Here is an 18996-nt window from a genome sequence, read left to right as displayed (position 1 = left end):
GCTTCATGCATGCTAGGCAAGCACTGTACCACTAAGCCACCTTCCCAGTCTCATGGACCTGGATTACTGTAGATAACCTACATGGAGTGGTGGCACCAGTAGGGACAGCTGTAGGAATAGGAAGAGGCATCCAGCTGATGTGGATATGTGTCTTTGGGGAACAAATTTTTTTTTTTTTTTTTTTTTGGGTCCGGTCGTAGGGCCTGAACTCTGGGCCTGGGCACTGTCCCTCAGCTCTTTAGCTCAAGGCTAGCACTCTACCACTTGAGCCACAGCACCACTTCCGGCTTTTTTTTTCTTTTTGCTTATGTGGTGCTGAGGAATTGAACCCAGGGCCTCATGCATGCAAGGCAAGCGCTCTACCACTGAGCCACCTTCCCAGCCCCTGGGGAACAAATTAGATAACTAGCCAGGCACCCTTGGGCTACCTTGCTTGCCCCGCCCCCTTTTTTTTTTGTCATGAGGCTTGAACTCTAGGCCTGGGCGCTGTCCCTCAGCTCTTCAGCTCAAGGCAAGCGCTCTACCACTTGAGCCACAGCGCCACTTCCAGTTTTCTGAGTGGTTTATTGGAGATAAGAGTCTCACGGACTTTTCCTGCCCAGGCTGGCTTTGAACCCTAATCTTCAGATCTCAGCCTCCTAAGTAGCTAGGATGACAGACATGAGCCACCAGCGCCCAGCAAGATGGATATTTTTATCTGTTTTGTTAGGGTTTCTAATGGTTGAAGATCTGGTCCCTTGTTACTCCTTCTTGACCTGTGCATGCCTTGCCAGAATTCTTGGTTAATAGTGCCTCTAGAGATTATTCTGAAACACTGAAGACGTCTTTGCTAAAAACCTCTTGGGAGCTAGGGTTCAGAAGGGCTGGCCCAAGGCTACAACAGTTGGTGGTGTGTGAGCAGGGGTTGGCGGTTCTGCCAGAGGTGGCGCTTCTCACTCAAGTCTCCTGTGTCTCTAGCCATTCTGTAATGAGCAACACTTTGTTCTCTGCAGCTCGATCCACAGTGGCCATCGACTGGAACAGTGAGACCCGGAGCCTTTACTATGATGAACAAGAGTCTGAGGTAGGTCATTCGGTTTCCCGGTCAGTGGCCGTGTGTCTGTTTCTGAGCTGGATATGCAGTAATAACATGCTCTCCAGTTGGACAGCAACATAACAAGTTAGGATTAAGTTTGAGAATGATGGATGGGGAATGAGTGCTTGCCTAGCATGCATGAAGCCCTGGGTTCCATTCCTCAGTACCACATCCACAGAAAAGGCCACAAGTGGTGCTGTGGCTGAAGTGGTAGAGTGCTATCCTTGATTAAAAGAAGCCCAGAGGCAGTGTCTAGGCCGAGAGTTCAAGCCCCAGGACTGCCAAAAATAAAAATAAAAACTATATACACACACACACACAGAATGAGAATATGAGTTGGGTGATGATAGGTCACATCTGTAATCCTAGCTGTTGAAGAGGCTGAGTTCTAAGCCAGCCAGGTCAGGAAAGTCCCCTTGAGAGTCTTAGCTCCAATTAACCACGTAAAAACTGGAAGTGGTGCTGTGGCTCAAAGTGGTAGAGCGATAGCCTTGAGCAGAAAACATCAGGGACAGTGCCTTGGCCCTTGGGTTTAAGCCCCATGACCGACAAAAAGAAAATAGAAAAAGCTAGAAGTGGCCCAAGTGGTAGAGTGCTAGCCTTTAGCAAAAAAAACAAAAACAAAAAAAACTTAAGGATAGAATGCAGGCCCTGAGTTCAAGCCCCAGAAGTCACACACACAAGATTGAGAATGACAGTTAACCAAGATTTAGTTATTTTTAGAGTCAGAGGCTCCAAAAGTATATATTCCAGGCAAAGAGCCTCTGTAGGCCTCCTTACGATGTTTCTTTGCTTTCTTTTTTTTTAGCCAGTCCTGGGGTTTGAACTCAGGGCTTGACCACGGTCCTTCTTTTGCTCAAGGCTAGAGCTCTACCACTTGAGCCACAGCGCCACTTCCGGCTTTTTCTGCTTATGTGGTGCTGAGAAATGGAGCCCAGGGCTTTATGCATGTGAGGCAAGCACTCTACCACTGAGCCACCTTCCCAGCCCTTCATATAATGTTTCTGTAAGAGAACTCATCCCTTCATTCCTTGCAGGCTTTTGACAAGCACGTGAGCATGTTACAGCCCCAGAAGAAGAAGAAAACCTCAGTGGCTCTGAGAGATTGCATCGAGCTCTTCACCACCATGGAGACTTTGGGAGAGCATGACCCTTGGTACACAGTGCCCCCCGCCCCCCCAAACCCCATCTATTTCTGAAGATCTAGATCTATGGGAGTCATCCATGTGCACCAAAACCCTTCTACTTGCATGTGCCACTTTGTGTGGATCGTGTTTTCTAGACTTAAGAAAGTCGTCACCCTGTTTTGGAAGGCTGGACTCCCTCCCTGTCTCCCCCTCCCTCCACACAAGCCAGAAGCAGTGGGTGTGGAGCGCCACCTCCAAGACAAGGCAGCTGGAGTCTCATTGCAGGGGCATTCCCTAAGCGACATTTCTCCCTGCTGCTTTGCTAAGTAAAAGGCTTCTCTCTCTTCAGGTACTGTCCCAATTGTAAGAAGCACCAGCAGGCCACAAAGAAATTCGACCTCTGGTCCTTGCCCAAGATCCTGGTGGTCCACCTCAAACGCTTCTCCTACAACAGATACTGGAGGGATAAACTGGACACTGTTGTGGAATTCCCAGTCAGGTAGGTGGCTCTCACACCGGCAATGGGAGGAAAAGTAAAAAAGCAGGTAGGGGCCTGGGCATGGTACGGTGGCTCATATCCATAATCCCAGCTCCTCAGGCTGAGATAGGAGGATCATGGTTCCAAGCCAGCATGGGCAGCAAAGTTAACCATCCAAAAAACCAGAAGCAGAATGGTGGCTCAAGTGGCAGAGAGATGGCCTTAAGCAAAAAAATGCTTAGGGCCAGGCTGGGAAGGTGGCTCAGTGGTAGAGCGCTTGCCTTGCATGCATGAGGCCCTGGGTTCGATTCCTCAGCACCACATAAGCCAGAAAGAGCTGGAAGTGGCACTGGGGCTCAAGTGGTAGAGTGCTAGCCTTGAGCTGAAGAGCTGAGGAACAGCGCCCAGGCCCAGAGTTCAAGCCCTAGGAACAATTAAAAAACACACACAAAACAAAAAAACCCCAAGAATTGGGAATGTGGCTTAGTGGTAGAGTGCTTGCCTAGCATGCATGAAACCTGGGATTCGATTCCTCAGTGCCATGTAAACAGAAAAGGCCACCAGTGGCACTGTGGCTCAAGTAGTGGAGTGCTAGCCTTGAGCAAAAGAAGCTCAGGGACAGTGCCCAGGCCCTGAGTTCAAGTCCCCCAAGTGGCCCAAAAAAAAAAAGGAAATCTTGCTACTGATTGGCTGAGAGATCTGGCCACTCATTGGCTGAGAGGTTTGTCATACAGGGACTTCTCAATTAGAATGTGGGTGCTGGTAATGACCCCTTTCCCCCAATTCTGCCATGGATGCGGAAAAGACTCCAGCAGATGTGCTTCTTCTCTAAGTTCACAGTATGCTGCCGACAGTCTCTGCTCCTGCTGGTCCCCCTTTTGAACCTTGCTTGCCACTTAACTGGTCTGCTTCTCCGGCCCATCTTCAGTGTCAGCAATCCTAGGCTCTGCAGGTGCAGCGCAGTCCCAGTGCTGCTGCTCATTAAAGGAGGCAAAGCAGCTAGAGAGAGCTGGATTATTAACAGGGCTGCAGGAGGGGGTAAGCAGTCCTCTCCTGGGGGCTGGGACTAGGACTGACCAGCTCACTCAGGTTTCCTTGGTCCCCAGAGAATCAACTACAGCTGAGGCAGGAAAGTAAGCCAAAAGAAGGGTTCAACAGGCTTTCTAGGGGCTGGGAAGGTGGCTCAGTGGTAGAGTGCTTGCCTTGCATGCATGAGGACTTGGGTTCGATTCCTCAGTACCACAGAAGCAGGAAAAGCCGTAAGTGGCGCTGTGGTTCAAGTGGTAGAGCGCTAGCCTGGAGCTGAGGGACAGCACCCAGGCCCAGAATGCAGGCCCCATGACAACAAAAATAAATAAAAATAAAATGTTTTCTAGGGGGAAATGAATAGATAACATGAAAAACAGCGCTGTCCATGTCAATAGGAGAATCTAGTGGTGGGTAATAAATATTTTTTTTTTTTTTTTTTTTTTTTTTTGTCGGTCGTGGGGCCTGAACTCTGGGCCTGGGCGCTGTCCCTCAGCTCTTCAGCTCAAGGCGAGCGCTCTACCACTTGAGCTACAGCGCCACTTCCGGTTTTCTGGTGGTTTATTGGAGATAGGAGTCTCACGGTCTTTCGTGCCCGGGCTGGCTTTGAACCGCCATCCTCAGATCTCAGCCTCCTGAGTAGCTAGGATTACAGGCGTGAGCCACCAGCGCCCGGCGGTAATAAATATTTTTTATTTTCGGGTCCGGTTGTGGGCCTGAACTCTGGGCCTGGGCGCTGTCCTTCAGCTCTTCAGCTCAAGGCCAGCGCTCTACCACTTGAGTCACAGCGCCACTTCTGGCTTTTTTTTCCCCTGCTTATATGGTGCTGAGGAATCGAACCCAGGGCCTCATGCATGCAAGGCAAGCACTCTACCACTGAGGCACCTTCCCAGCACCTCAAATAGTTTTTTTTTTTTCTTTGATGGTGGAGGTTCTTGAACTCTCGGCACTGTTCCTCAGTTCTTCAGCACAAAGCGAGCACTCTACCACTTGATCCATGGCGCCACTTCTGGCTTTTTCTGCTTATGTGGTGTTGAGGAATAGAACCGAAGGCCTCATGCATGCAAGGCAAGCACTCTACCCCTGAGCCACCTTCCCAGCCCCTCAGTTAGATTTTGGAGGGCTACCTGTGTTCTGGCCTCTTGGATGAAAGGAGTTGCAAGGTTACTCTGACTTCTTTGAGTTGAACATAGTTAAGCGCTGTTCTTGTGTTTTATGCTCAGAGGTCTGAACATGTCCGAGTTTGTCTGTGACCTATCAGCAAGGCCTTACGTGTATGACCTCATAGCTGTGTCCAATCACTATGGAGCCATGGGAGTTGGCCACTGTAAGTATTGGCACCTCCCCTTCCTGTCTCCCTTCCTTTTTCCCTTCCTTTGCCAGTCCTGGCTTACAGCCTCTCCCTGCATGTCAGACACTGCTTTTAAGCACTGCTGAGTGGTTCCATGGCCTCAGCCTTCTTCAGTACTATTGTCTACCATTCTTTCCACTCGGACTTACTCTTGAATTTCATAAGCCCACCTGTGGGAATCTGTCCTGTGGAAATGACTTGACATTTGGGGGAAAGCTTTATGCACAAAGATAAGAGTTTCATGGACTTTCCTGCCCCGGCTGGCTTTGAACCACAATCCTCAGATCTCAGCCTCCTGAGTAGCTAGGATGACAGGTGTGAGCCACCAGCTCCTGGCTACGCTTCATCCTCTTGCTTCAGCCTCCCTTGTATTGGAATTACTAGTATTAACACGGCACCATGCCTGGCCAATTATTTGCAAGTAACTGAGTACCAGTTCTGTAGCTGTACCTGTGGTTTTGTTGGCTTATTTGTGATGCTGGGCATTGAGCCCAGGTCTTTGAATATGCTAGGCAAGCCCTCTACTAGACAAGCTACATATCTAGCTAACCAAACATGCATAGATTTGACTCCGTGTTTTGTTATTTTCATTGTCAGTTATGGGGCTTGAAGTCAGGGCCTGGGCACTTTCCCTCAGCTCTTTGTTTTTTTTTTTTTTTTTATTGTAAAGCTACTATACAGAGGGTTACAGTTACATGAGTGAGGTTATGAGTACACTTCCTCTTGAACATTGTTACCCCCTCCATTGTTTTCCCCCTACCATCCCCTCCCTCCCTCCCTTCCCCGAGGTTCTTTTTTTTTTTTTTTTTTTGATTGTGATTAAATGATTACATAATTTCAAAGTCACAAGTTCATTCTAACTTCCCTGGAGCAAATTGTCTACCACAGTCTGTAATATATAACAGTGTTCACATGTTATATCCCATATTTGTGATCAGCAGCATGAGGATATTTAGTAGTGGTTCAACCAGATGAGCGGGAGTTCTTTGTTTCTTAAGTCCTGTTAGTTTTGTCGTATCACCTAACCTTTTGGATTTAGCATCCACTTATGAGGGAGACCATGTACCGTTTGTCTCTTCGTTCTTGGCTTACCTTGCTCAACATGATTCCTTCTAGCTCCATCCATTTCCCTGCAAATGCCATTATTTTGTCATTTCTAATGGCTGCATAATATTCCATTGTGTATAGATACCACAATTTTTGGATCCATTCATCTGTGGTGGGGCACCTAGGTTGTTTCCATATCCTAGCTCCCTCAGCTCTTTGGCCCAAGCCTAATGCTCTACCACTTGAACCACAGTGCTACTTCCAGTTTTATGAGTGGTTTATTGGAGATAAAGAGTCTCATGGACTTCTCCTGCCCGGGCTGGTTTTGAACTCGATCCTCAGATCTCAGCCTCCTGAGTAGCTAGGATGACAGGTGTGAGCCACCGGCTCCCAGCTCCCTGAGCTTTTTTGCTCAAGCGCCACTCCTTGTTTTTTGATGGTTAATTGGAGAAAAGAGTCTCATGGACTTTCCCAAGCCCAGCCTGGCTTTGAACCATTATCCTCAAGTCTCAGACTCCTGAGTAGCTAGGATTATAGGCCTGAGCCATCAGTGCCGGGCTTTGATGTTTATTTTTGTGAGGCAGGGTCTTGCTCTATAGCTCATGCCTGCCTGGGACTCAGTATCCACCAGCCTTAGCCTCCTGAGTGCTAGGATTACAGGCATATACTTTAGGATAATCATGTGTGTGTATGTGTGCACTCATACATGCCAGTACTGGGGTTTGAACTCAACCTCACAGCTCTAGCTTAACTTTTTCTGCTCAAAGATGGTGATCTAACACTCAGGCCACGCCTCCATTTTTTGCTGGTTAATTGGAGATAAGAGTCTCTGATTTGTTTTGCCCAGCTGGCTTTGAACTGATTCTCAGATCTCAGCCCTCTGAGTAGATAGGATTACAAGTGTGAACCACTGATGCCCAACTCAAATGAAGTCTCACATTTATGCCTACTGTCGGTCTGGATTATGATCCTCCTATTTATGTGTCCCAAGTAGCTAGGATGGGCCCAAGACTAACTGGTAGTAGATGCCACCATGCTGAGCTTTTTATTGATTGAGATGGAGTCTTGCTAACTTTTTGTCTGGTCTCAAACTGTGATCCTCCCATTATTTATTTTACTTTTATCAGTAAAAGTAAACTCTGAGCCTGGGTGCTGTCCCTCAGCTCTTCAGCTCAAGACAAGTGGTCTACCACTTGAGCCACAGCACCACTTCCAGTTTTCTAGTGGTTTCTTGGAGATAAAAGTTTCACGGACTTTTCCTGCCCTGACTGGCTTTCAACCACGATCCTCAAATCTCAGCCTCCTGGGTAGCTAGGATGACAGGCATGACCCACCAGTGCCCGGCTGATCCTCCCATTTATAACCCTCCTGAGTAGCTAAGATTACTGGTGCCTAGCTTGTGATCGTAGTCATTTCTTAAAATTGATACTAGATAGTTTTCTTTTTTGGATTAGTTTCCCCCAAATTGTAGTTTAAAGCCTTGGTCTCCAATAGCTCCATTTTTATTCTTTAGAGTTTTTTTGAAAAGGGACAGATTAGGGAAAAAAAAATGAGTCTTCTTTTGGTTGTTGACACAAAACTATAAATGATTTTGCATTTCAGGGTTTCTATTTTGAGAGTTTCTGTTGTGTTTGTTTAGTGCAAGCCTAATAAAGTAGCTCGATTTCTCCGGTGACTGACAGAGCATTTTATTTGCTACATGCAGACACTGCATATGCAAAGAACAAACTGAATGGGAAATGGTACTACTTCGATGACAGTAATGTGTCTCTGGCCTCTGAGGACCAGATAGTGGTGAGTATACCTACCCTGAAACCTGCTTCTTCCTCTCGCCTTTATATCCAAGCTGGGAAGGGTCTCTCAGGCCATTTGGTTAACTCCTAATCCTAACATGACAGGGGCCCTGGGTATAGTAGAGACACGAGACCAGCAATTCTTCTAGGATTTTTCCTAGGAGAGACACTCAGTTTCCTCAAGGTTGTATGTCACAAGCTTTCTGCCTTTCCCTTCTGTCTCTGGTTAAAAGGAAGGGGCTTCATGATTCTATCCAGAAGTAGATGATGCAGGGCAAGATGGCAGGCAGTGTTGAACAGTAAGAAAAAAAAGCTGGGGAAATAAATGTTCCCCTCCACCCCCCACCCCCCCACTCTCAACTTGTGAATGGACATTTCCCTCTTCTCTTGTAGACGAAAGCTGCCTATGTGTTGTTTTACCAGCGTCGGGACGATGAGAGTTACAAGACGCCTTCCTCACTCGCCAGTTTTCCTGGTTCCTCTGATGGGAGGATGAGGCCGAGCAGCGCCCAGCAGGGCCTGGGAGACGACGAATCTTGTAGCATGGACACCAACTGACCCTGGCTCATTCCACTCCGCCACCCCCCCCGCAGCAATGTCCTCTCCCATCCCCTAGGAGATGATACTGATGGCACTCTGAAGACTTATTCATGTTCAATCTAGGAGAAAAAAAAAACCAGATGAGAAAATTCCCCTCCTTTTATGAGAGAAGAGAGAGAGAGAGGGGAAAAAAAAAGACCATTTGCTCAGAAGAGTTATGTCAAGAGGCTGAATTATTTTTCTTTTTAAACAGGTGGTCAGATTAAAAAAAACAAAACCTGTGGCGCTGAGAAGTGGGGTGTGGTTTAGGGTGCACAGTGAAATATATGTCTCAATGATCCCAAGGACTGGAGAGGAACACCTTGTAATGGAATATGGTGCAGCTACGAAGACCCAACGGCAAGGCTGCTCTGAACTCCTGGGTTTCTGGTTCTGATGCCCATATACTGGTTGCCCCAGTAGTCTGGCCACAGTAAACAGAGCCTTGAGTAAATCTTGATGTTGTCCCCTTTGTCCGCTGTTCACTGAGATGGGTTTAGCATTTTCTACAATCGAGCGGGGTGCTGGTGGCTCACGCCTGTCATCCTTGCTACTCGGGAGGCTGAGATCTGAGGATTGCTGTTCAAAGCCAGTCCAGGCAGGAAAGTCTATGAGACTCTTTTCTCCAGTAAACCACTCAGAAAACCTGAAGTGGCACCGTGGCTCAAGCGGTAGAGCGCTCACCTTGAGCTGAAGAGTGCAGGGACAGCGCCCAGGCTCAGAGTTCAAGCCCCATGACTGACAAAAACAAAAAATACAAATTAGCTACTGAACAGCCCATTTCTGAGTCTGCTTAGCCTTTTCAGCTTTATCACAGTGACATAAAGACATTTAGTGTGGGGGTCCTCCATGCCTCAATCTCTAGCACTTTGAATCCAGCACTTTCTATTATGTCTCCCACTATCCTTGAGGATATCCACAGATTCTGTGGATGGGTGTAGGTGTGCTGGCCTGGGGCTTGAACTCGGGGCCTTGTGCTCTTGCTTAGCTTTTTCTGTTCCAAGTGGGCACTCTACCGCTTGAACCACCCCTCCACTTTGAATCAAAGAGCCTCAGATAATTGGCCTTCAGAGTAGCTAGGATAAATGGCTGGCACCCAGCTAGAACTTTTTTTCTTTTATCTCTTGGAGACAAGTCTTCCTGTATAGCCTAGACTGACTTTGAACCCTGATTTTACTGCTTCAGCCTTCAGAGTAGAGCCTGGGAGTGTGTGTGCCACCTGGCCTCGCTTTTGTGTGGGCCTTGTTTTTGGGGGGCGGGCCGGGGACAGGGGTGGATGGGTCGGTCGTGGGGCTTGAACTCTGGGCCTGGGCGCTGGCCCTCGGCTCTACCACCCTGAGCCCGGGCGCCGCTCGCCGTTAGTCTGTTGGTTCCCTGGCGTGGTGAAGAGTCTCCCGGATTTTCCTGCCCGGCCTGGCTCTGAACCACGATCCTCCGCTCTCAGCCTCCCGCGGAGGAGCCGGCATGCCGGGCGGGAGCCACCAGCCATCCTGGTTTTAGGTGGGTTCATTTTTGGCACATGACCGGGGTGAAAGAACCCTCCAGTGGTCCAGGCCTTTGACCTTTCACCTGGGGGGGGTGGGGCCTGGGTCTGAGAGCCAGCACGTGAGCCGGGTGCGGTGACCGTTGCCGGGCCAGCCGCAGCGGGGTGCGTGTGTGTGCGGGGTGGGGTGAGGCCGCGGCTGCGGGGCTGGGGACGGTGGGGGGGTCCGCGGCCTGGGGGGGCGGAGCCGCCATGCGGGCTGGGGGGGGGGGGGCTCGGTGCCTTCCCCGGTTCTCACCCCCCCCCCCCCCCCCCCCCCGCCGCCCCTGTTAGGAGCCATGTCGGAGAAACTCCGCAAATGCCGCAAGGAGCTGACGGCCGCCATCGATCGCGCGTTCGAAGGCGTCCGGCAGTGCCAGGAGGGCGTGGGCCCGCCGCCGCCGCCGCCGCCGCCGCAGGCCTGCCCGCTGCCCCTGCACAGGCTGCTGTGCCGCCGCCACCCGCCGCCGCCGGCCCCCGCCGCCGCCCCCGCCGCCCCCGAGCACGAGCACAGCCCCGCCTTTGCCCCGCACCACGGCCCCGCGGGGCCCAAAGCGCTCGGCCTCGGCCCCAAGAGGAAACCGCTGAGCAGCAAGGAGAACGTCCTGACGCACTCCTCCCTGCTGACCCCTGCCGAGAGAAAGTTCTGGAGAGCCGCGGCGGACGGCGAGCACTGGAGGAAAGACGGCTTAAGGTGATCCCTCAAGTGGAAAGGGGTTCTGCAGCGCTTGGCCGCCCAGCTCACGCAGGAGGTTGGAGGTCTGAGGATCGTGGTTCGAGGCCAACCCCGGGGCAGGAAAAGGCCGTGAATGAGATTCTTAACCTGCAGTGACCCACCCAGAACACTGCAAGGGGATAGATAGGCCGTGCCTCCAAGGGGTAGCGTGGCCAGCCTTGAGCCAAACAAGCTCGAGGACAGCGCCCAGGCCCTGAGTTCAAGCCCCAGGACTGGCACGCATGCACACACACACACACACACACACACACACACACACACACACACACACTAGCTTTAAGCCAGGTGCTGGTGGCTTCTATGCCTAGCTGCTCAGGAGGATGAGATCTAAGGATTGAGGTTCAAGGGCAAGGTTGAACCTGGGCAGGAAAGTCAATTTTGTCAGTCGTGGGGCCTGAACTCTGGGCCTGGGCGCTGTCCCCTCAGCTCTTCAGCTCAAGGCCAGACTAATTCTGGGCACCTTGACTTGGAGCAGAGACAATCACATGGGATGCCACTTCAGAGCCCCGCCATCTTGTCTACCTGAGGACAGGAGATAAAGATGTTTTAACCGGCTCAATTCCACATGTCTGTATATTGGTATTCATAAACATTAGTGCAGCGGGTGATGGTAATGAGTCCCTAAATTTAGAAGTTTCTGACGATTGTTCTGTGATGGTATACATGACAAAATGACCAGTACATTTTTGTCTTTTAGATTATCTAACAATGAGTTCTCCAGTGTTTTCTTGAAAGAGGATTTAATTCCTCACCTTTCCTCCCCCCGTCCCCTGCCTGGGGACTGCAGGAAAGATACAGAAAGAGATTTGAAAGTTGAATCAAACATGATGCTCAACGGGTCTAGCCAAGAGGTCACTAAAGATCTACTTGATATGATTGGTGAGTAGAAAGCAGCTAGCCGTCATCTCCTTGAGAGCATAAGTTCTTCATACAGGCCTTGGAGTTACCATATGTATTAGGAAGGAAAAGAAAAAACAAAACCAAAAAACCTCTTATCTATATATTTGGTAGGTTTGTTTTGCTTCTAGCAGCTTTTATGCATAGAGCAGTAAGTTAAGGAAACCCAATTCCTTGCCTTCTTGGAACTGGTAACCTAATGAGGTCATGCATCAAATCATAGCATTTCATAAATGTCTAGTCTATTGAGCCTCTGAAAATAAGGAACAAAAGACCCTAAGGCTTGGTTTCTTGTGCTTGGGATCTGAATGAAATAGACCATAGGCAAAGCGGAGTAAAAGGTGACTATTCTTCCTTTTTTTTTAAAGATCATACGAGCATCCGAACTATTGAAGAACTTGCTGGGAAACTAGAATTTGAAAATGAATTGAACCGTGTATGTGGCCGCTGCCAAGATTCCCCTTTTAAGGAAGAAGCCTGGGCTCTGCTTGTGGATGAGAGCCCTCAAAAGGCTTCCGATGCAGACCCTGGAAATCTCAAACAGGCTTTCGATGACCAGAATATTATTGAGACCGTTCTAGACTTGGAAGAGGATTACAATTTAATGACCTCTTTCAAATACCACATTGAATAAGAAAAAAAAAATGTATTCCTGCCTTTTACCCTTGATGGCAAAAGGCTACTAAGGGCACTTGTGGGGAAGCAGCTCCAGTGGTCAGTAAGAGTCTGGGTTTTCAAAGTGTTGCTATACCCTTTTTATTCAGTTGTAACCCTTTTTGAGCTAAAAGCCCAGTTTTTGTATTCTGTTACTTTGAAATGTTCCTATACTATTTATTTATTTTTCAGATTTAACATATTGAAAGTGTTCTTTTTTTAAAAAAAAATTAATGTTTAATACAACTAGTATCTGAAGGAGTATGGGTTGTGCTTCTGCTATGTCTCTTGGTATTCTTTTACATGGAGCCCTTAAAAAAAAAATATGAGGGATGCCGGGTGCTGGTGGCTCATGCCTGTAATCCTAGCTACTCAGGAGGCTGAGATCTGAGGATCGCGGTTCAAAGCCAGCCTGGGCAGGAGAGACCGTGAGACTCCTATCTCCAATAAACCACCAGAAAACCGGAAGTGGCGCTGTAGCTCAAGTGGTAGAGCGCTCGCCTTGAGCTGAAGAGCTGAGGGACAGCACCTAGGCCCAGAGTTCAAGCCCCGCGACCCACCAAAAAAAAAAAAATATGAGGGATATTTGAAGGGTGGGTTTTATGTACCTTGTGGGATCAGCCTATCCTAGACTAGCTCAGCCCAGATAGAAACTGAGTCGTGCTGGCGGGGCACTGGTGGCTCATGCCTAGAATCCTAGCTACTCAGGAGGCTGAGAGCTGAGGATCACAATTCACAGCCAGCTTGGGCAGGAAAGTCCATGAGACTCTTATCTCCAATCAACCACTCAGCAAACTAGAAGTAATGCTGTGGCTCAAGGGGTAGAGCAAGCTCAAGCTGAAGAGCTCAGAGACAGTGCCCAGGCCTAGATTTCAAGCCCCACAACTAACAACAACAACAAAAAAGAATTTCTTAAAGGGATTTTCTTATTCTCCCTCCCTGTAAAAACAGTTTAGTTTAGCCAAGTAGGTAAACCCTGGATCTCTGGCATGTCAGTCCCAGATTAGTAGCAGTTGGCCTTGGGCCCTTTCTTGCAAGCCTGGCTTCCAGAAGTAACCCAAGGAGACCTTCCTGTCATTGTCATTTGCATCCACAGATGTGTGCTCTTCTCTAGAAGGGGGGGTAGGGGGGGGTTAAGTTCCAGCAATTTAGCTGGAGAGGGAAGAGGAGCCTAGACCACAGAATTTTCAGGTTTTTTAGGAGCTGGGACTAAAGGACTCTCAGGGAGACGTGACAGTTGACCTTGGTCATGCCTGAGGCACTTTAGAAAAATGTTTGACGTCATTTGATTCTCTCCCCCACAATTCATCTTGGCAAGCCAAACAATCACTGAATTGTTTCCGTGGAAACTCCAAACTGCAATTTGGATTACCGGAATCAAAATAGAAACAAGGCAGATTCAAGAATAAATAGGAGCTCTGGAACCCGAGAGTTGCAAACTGCAAATTCAAATCAGCATAGACATTTCAGAAGCTGAACCCATCCACTCCTATGAGGAGAGGTTTTCAGGTGTAGGGCGCCAGAATTCATGCCAACCCCACAGCTTTATAAATAAATGGGATGCTTTTTTGGCACTACTTTAGGCAGGAACTGGTGTAGAGAGAGGAAAAAATGCCCCAAGCAGGCTTTTGGAGGGAAAGGTAGGGAAAAGGACAGGAACAAGGGGAGATGGGTGGAAGACGGAAAAGTTTAGCAGGAGCAGAGCAATAGTTCTTTGAAAGGGACAATTCTTCCGGGGGTGGTGGCTCACGCCTATAATCCTAGCTACTCAGGAGGCTGAGATCTGAGGATCACGGTTCAAAGCCACTTTGGGCAGGAAAGGCTGTGAGACTCTTATCTCCAATGAACCACTCAGAAAGCCAGAAGTGGTGCTGTGGCTCAAGTGGTAAAGCACTCACCTTTAGCTGAAGAGCTCAGAGACAATGCCCAGGCCCAGAGTTCAAGATCCATGACTGACCAAAATAAAAAGCGGGGGGTAGGGGGGGAGCAATTCTAGAAGCATGGTTGAGGGCTAGGGACATGACTCAAATGGTGAAGTACTTGGATTAATTCCCAGTCCAAAACAATAACAACAAAAACTCCAAGTGGCATGGCTGACAGTAAAACACTGCCCTGAATTCAGCCAGATGGTAATGCTCATCACACTTCTAAGAATGGTTGGCTATCTTGCCACAAGGATCTGGTACTAGACAACTTTTTTTTTTTTTCTTTTTCTTTTTCTGGCCAGTTCTGGGGCTTGAACTCACAGCCTGGGCACTGTTCCTGAGCTTCTTTTGCTCAAGGCTAGTGCTCTACCACTTGAGCCACAGCACCACTTCTGGCTTTTTCTGCATATGTGGTACTGAGGAATGGAACCCAGGGCTTCATGCATGCTAGGCAAGCACTCTACCCCTAAGCCACATTCTAGACTAAGAACTCTTGCCAGGTGATTCCTGGCCACTGTTACCACACCTCAGCCTCTGTGCTAGAGGGGGAGCATCAAGGGACACTGGAACCTGCTTTCTCTTCTCTGCCTCCTACAAAGGAAGGAACAAAGGAAGGACCTGTGGGTTCTCTTGGACTTTCCCTTTCAATCCCAGAGAAGATTCCAAAGGGGTGAAGAAAACATGAAGGAGACAAGTCCTACAACCTCTGTACCCAAGAATGCATTGAGAAGGCAGTAATGCCATCTTGCAAAGGTGGAGTTGTCAGTAGTTCATGTTGTTTTGTTTTGTTAGTGGTGGGGCTTGAACTCTGGGCCTGGTCACAGTCCCTCAGCTCTACCACTTGAGCCATAGCACCACTTCCGGTTTTCTGGTGGTTTATTGGAGATAAGTGTCTCACAGACTTTCCTGCCCAGGCTGGCTTTGAACTGTGATCCTCAGATCTCAGCCTCCTGAGTAACTAGGATTATAGGCGTGAGCCCCTGGCACCTGGCCAGTTGTTCTTGTTTAAGAAAGACTGAGGAAGAGGATTTGCAAAAGGGACCTAATTGGGGCCTATGTTTCTCCTCAAATAGCCAGGCCAGGGGCTTATCTAGTACTAGAACAGAATGGTACTATGATGAATGAGCCAGATACTAAACCAGATGCTTAATATGGTAACAAAAACCAATGAATGAGTCACTAAAACAAGGAGAGGCCTAGGAAAGCCAGTGTACGTGATTGTTGATAGTGAAAAGGCTCTGTCTCCCTGAGACCATTTGAGGTTCTGACAATTCCCTTTTTTCCTAGTGTGGAAGAACATGAATATTTTAGGTTCCAGCTAAATATTTACAGAAGGAACTAAGTTTTGCTGAGAAAAATCTATTTGACAATGGATCCCAGCCATATTGTGAAGAGACATTGTGACCACAGGCTGTCTGAAAAATGCATAATTAATGACGAGTTTTGGACTAAGAGCTGACATAATTTAGCTACCCAACCTTTATAAGAATTTATGATTTTTTTTTTTGTCAGTCATGGGGCTTGAACTCTGGGCCTGGGTGCTGTTCTGCAGCTCTTCAGCTCAAGGCTAGCACTCAACCACTTGAGGCACAGTTCCACTTCTGGCTTTTTTATTTATGTGGTGCTGAGGAATCGAACCCAAGGCCTCATGCATGCTAGGCAAGCACTCTACCACTGAGCCACCTTCCCAGCCCCATCGTGATCTTTCTTGAAGCTAGAGAGGCTGCTGTTTTTTTGTTTGTCAGTTGTAGGGCTTGAACTCAGGTCCTGGGTACTGTCCTTGAGTTCTTCTGCTCAAGGCTAACGCTCTACCACTTTGAGGTACAGTGCCACTTCTAGTTTTTGAGTGGTTAATTGGAGATAAGAGTCTCAGGGAGACTTTTCTTCCCAGGCTGACTTTGAACCATGATCCTCATATCTCAGCATCCTGAGTAGGATTACAGGTGTGAGCCACCGGTGCCTGGCTGAGGGTACTGTTTACTGGATGTTTTGGACAAAGAAAAGGTTGTTGGAAACTTCCCTGACAGAGAGAAGTAGATAGGTCCTATAGGAAACATCTCAAGGAAGCCTTTGGAATATAGGAGACAAAACACCAAAAAAGCTGCTGGGTGCCAGTGGTTCACACCTGTAACCCTAGTACTTAGAAGGCTGAGATCTGAGGATTGTGGTTCAAAGCCAGCTGGGGCAGGAAAACCCATGAGACCCTACCCCCAATGAACCACCAGAACACTGCAAGTGGTATTGTGGCTCAAAGTGGTAGAGTGCTAGCCTTGAGCAAAAGAGCTCAGGGACAGCACCAAGGCCCTGAGTTCAAGCTCCACAACCACCAAAAACCAAAACAGAAAAGTTGGACAGGGGCTGTGAGGAGCTGTTGGCCAAAGAATGTAATCCTCATCCATATTTGTCAGGTGTATACTCCCAACCCTCTTCTACATGCTGGAGACACAGCAAAGACAAGACAGAGTCAGTTCTTGCTTCTGGAGTTTATATCCTTGAAGAAGGCAGAAACAAGCACCCAAATGAATACAGATTCAGATGGTGTGAGACAAGATGGGGAAAGGGAATCGGAGGTAAGTCGGGTGAGCAGGGAGGTCAAGGAGGATGAGTGACATTTAAATGGATACAGCAATGCCAGACAATGCAGTAGCAGCTTCATTTCCATCCTAGGCTGTAGCTAGAGTTGTAACAGAGGGAGGAGTCCTTGCTTGGGAGTTCCTCCAGCTCCCCATTGCAGACTTCCCACCATATCCGCCCCTACATAGCTACATACAGCATCTGAGAAGCCAAAAATGTTAGGTGCTCTGGGGCTGTGTCACGCTCATCAAGTCTGGCAGGAACATGGTAGTTAAGAAAAAAAAAAAGCCTTAGCAATAAAATAAGAAACAGAATATCCTTTTTTTGAGGATGATTGACAGGCAGTATAATTTTAATTAACCTAACCTTGTTAGGAGGTTAAGTTTACATGTAGCTCCTCTACCAAAAAATGCTCAACTCATGAAACACTGAGTCACTCTGAACTTTGACATCATGACACAAATGAAATACTTGGGAGAAATAAAGCGTGTCATATTACAGCAGAATCAAAGAACTAAGGGACCTTCTAGAAGAAAACCGCAGTCATAAATACCCATGGGGTCCTCTCAACAAGGTCCAACTTTGCATTAAATTAAGCATTAAACTAGTCAATGTAGACTAATAAAATCACTCCAGATATAAACCTCTCTGGTCTGAGAACCTCATGGTAATAGCTCAATAGACACCTGCAGTCAGTCTGGGAATGGCTAGAAGAAATCCTTTGTGAGGCTGAGCTCTCTCTTCCCATCCCTTCCTGGTACAAGCAATGAAAACCAGTAGGCCAGGCAATGGAGGCTGTAGAGGGCAGAGTGAACAGCCAGCCAATCCGGTCCAGTCAATGAGCAGAAGAAACCATGGTCATCTGAGGCAGAGCCCAGACCTGAATTTCTTCCTTTACTTCAGAAAAAGCTGTGATGGATGCATGTAGTTCCCAGCCCACAGGCCAGAAGAGGTCTTTGATCTGGAAATGAGAGGGAAATGGGGTTAGGCTGATGTCTGAGCATTCTTGCCAAAGATGTCAGTTGTCACAAGTTAAGTTTAACTCCTCCAAATCAGACTTTTGTGAGACACACAGCTCCAAAATGAAAGAATAAGAAATCAAGAACTATTACTTGATACCAAGAGTCCTCTAACTGGCCTCAGTATCATTTACTGTATTGGCTTAGAAATGGGCAAATTCTAGAAAATGTCTATCCCATGAGGATTTTTAAATATTTCAACTCTTTCTTTCTCTCTCTCTCTCATCCTTTGTTTGAGACAGGGTCTCACAATATATCCCAAGCTTGTCTTTTGTTGTTAATTGTTGATTGGGGGTGCTTGAACTCTGGGCCTGGGCGCTGTCCCTCAGCTCTTCAGTTCAAGGCTAGTGCTCTACCACTTGAGCGACAGCGCCACTTCCAGCTTTTTCTGTGTAGTACTGAGGAATTGAACCCAGGGCTTCATGCATGCTAGGCAAGCACTCTACCACTGAGCCACCTTCCCAGTCCAGTCTTTTTTTTTTTTTTGGAGTACTAGGGTTTGAACTCAGGGTTTCATATTTGCTAGGCAACCACTTGATTGCTTCATCCACAGCAATGGAATGCTGTTTATTTAACAACAATGGAATGTTGTTTATTTAAAATCATCTTATGGGAGGCTTCAAAAATAAAGAGATGGACTGGACATGGTAGCTCATAACTATTATCCTAGCTACTTGGTAGGCAGAGATAAAGGGGACCATAATTAAAAGGTCAGCCTGGCTAACATGGTTGTGAGATCCTCCCATCTCAAATAAACAAACAAAAAACAATATAAAAAACCTGGGCACAAGCTGGGCACCAATGGCTCATGCTTGTAATCCTAGCTACTCAGGAGGCTGAGATCTAAGGATCACAATTCAAGCCAGCACAGGCAGGAAAGTCCATAAGATTCTCATCTCTAATAAGCCAACAGAAAATCAGAAGTGGCACTGTGACTCAAGCCCTAGCCTTGAACAAATAAAGCTCAGGGACAGTGCCTAGGCCTTGAGTTCAAGCCCCACAACTCATAGAGAAAAAAAAAGGAAAACCAAAGTTTTATATAAGCTGCTACTTCAATAAAAGTAATGTAAGGCCTACAAATACTATCATTAAAATAGTTGAAAGATAAGACAATCAAAACTGGCCTGGTGCTGGTGGCTTATGCCTATAATCCTAGCTACTCAGGAGGCTGAGATCTGAGGATCCAGGTTCAA

At 47.8% G+C, this 18996-nt stretch overlaps 2 protein-coding genes across 2 annotated transcripts in view; both read left to right on the top strand.

The window, feature by feature from the left end:
- The window catches only part of Usp4 (ubiquitin specific peptidase 4), a 37428-nt gene extending 28498 nt beyond the window's left edge, over nt 1-8930 (top strand). The window contains exons 17-22 of the mRNA XM_042665932.1: nt 993-1063; nt 2113-2231; nt 2552-2701; nt 4930-5033; nt 7810-7898; nt 8291-8930. Coding sequence (XP_042521866.1) covers nt 993-1063; nt 2113-2231; nt 2552-2701; nt 4930-5033; nt 7810-7898; nt 8291-8455 — 698 coding nt within the window. The 3' untranslated portion in view covers nt 8456-8930. The remainder of the gene's footprint in view (nt 1-992; nt 1064-2112; nt 2232-2551; nt 2702-4929; nt 5034-7809; nt 7899-8290) is intronic.
- Nucleotides 8931-10297: 1367 nt separating this feature from the next.
- On the top strand, nt 10298-12497 carry CUNH3orf62 (chromosome unknown C3orf62 homolog). The gene is made up of 3 exons (XM_042666071.1): nt 10298-10692; nt 11522-11613; nt 12000-12497. The coding sequence occupies exons 1-3, from the start codon at nt 10298-10300 to the stop codon at nt 12263-12265; spliced, it is 753 nt and encodes a 250-aa protein (XP_042522005.1). The 3' UTR covers nt 12266-12497.
- Nucleotides 12498-18996: the final 6499 nt, after the last annotated feature.

Source organism: Dipodomys spectabilis, unplaced genomic scaffold, assembly GCF_019054845.1.
Source record: "Dipodomys spectabilis isolate Male_0828 unplaced genomic scaffold, ASM1905484v1 ptg000360l, whole genome shotgun sequence".
Classification (NCBI taxonomy): Eukaryota; Metazoa; Chordata; class Mammalia; order Rodentia; family Heteromyidae; genus Dipodomys; species Dipodomys spectabilis.
This window is presented reverse-complemented; position numbering and strand designations above follow the sequence as displayed.

What these genes read in the sequence shown, in the direction of transcription:
- CUNH3orf62 (XM_042666071.1), top strand. Translation starts at nt 10,298, where the DNA reads ATGTCGGAGAAACTCCGCAAATGCCGCAAGGAGCTGACGGCCGCCATC. An exon ending in TGGAGGAAAGACGGCTTAAG is followed by an intron (nt 10,693 to 11,521) that starts GTGATCCCTCAA and finishes TGGGGACTGCAG; the next exon opens with GAAAGATACAGAAAGAGATT. An exon ending in AGATCTACTTGATATGATTG is followed by an intron (nt 11,614 to 11,999) that starts GTGAGTAGAAAG and finishes TTTTTTTTAAAG; the next exon opens with ATCATACGAGCATCCGAACT.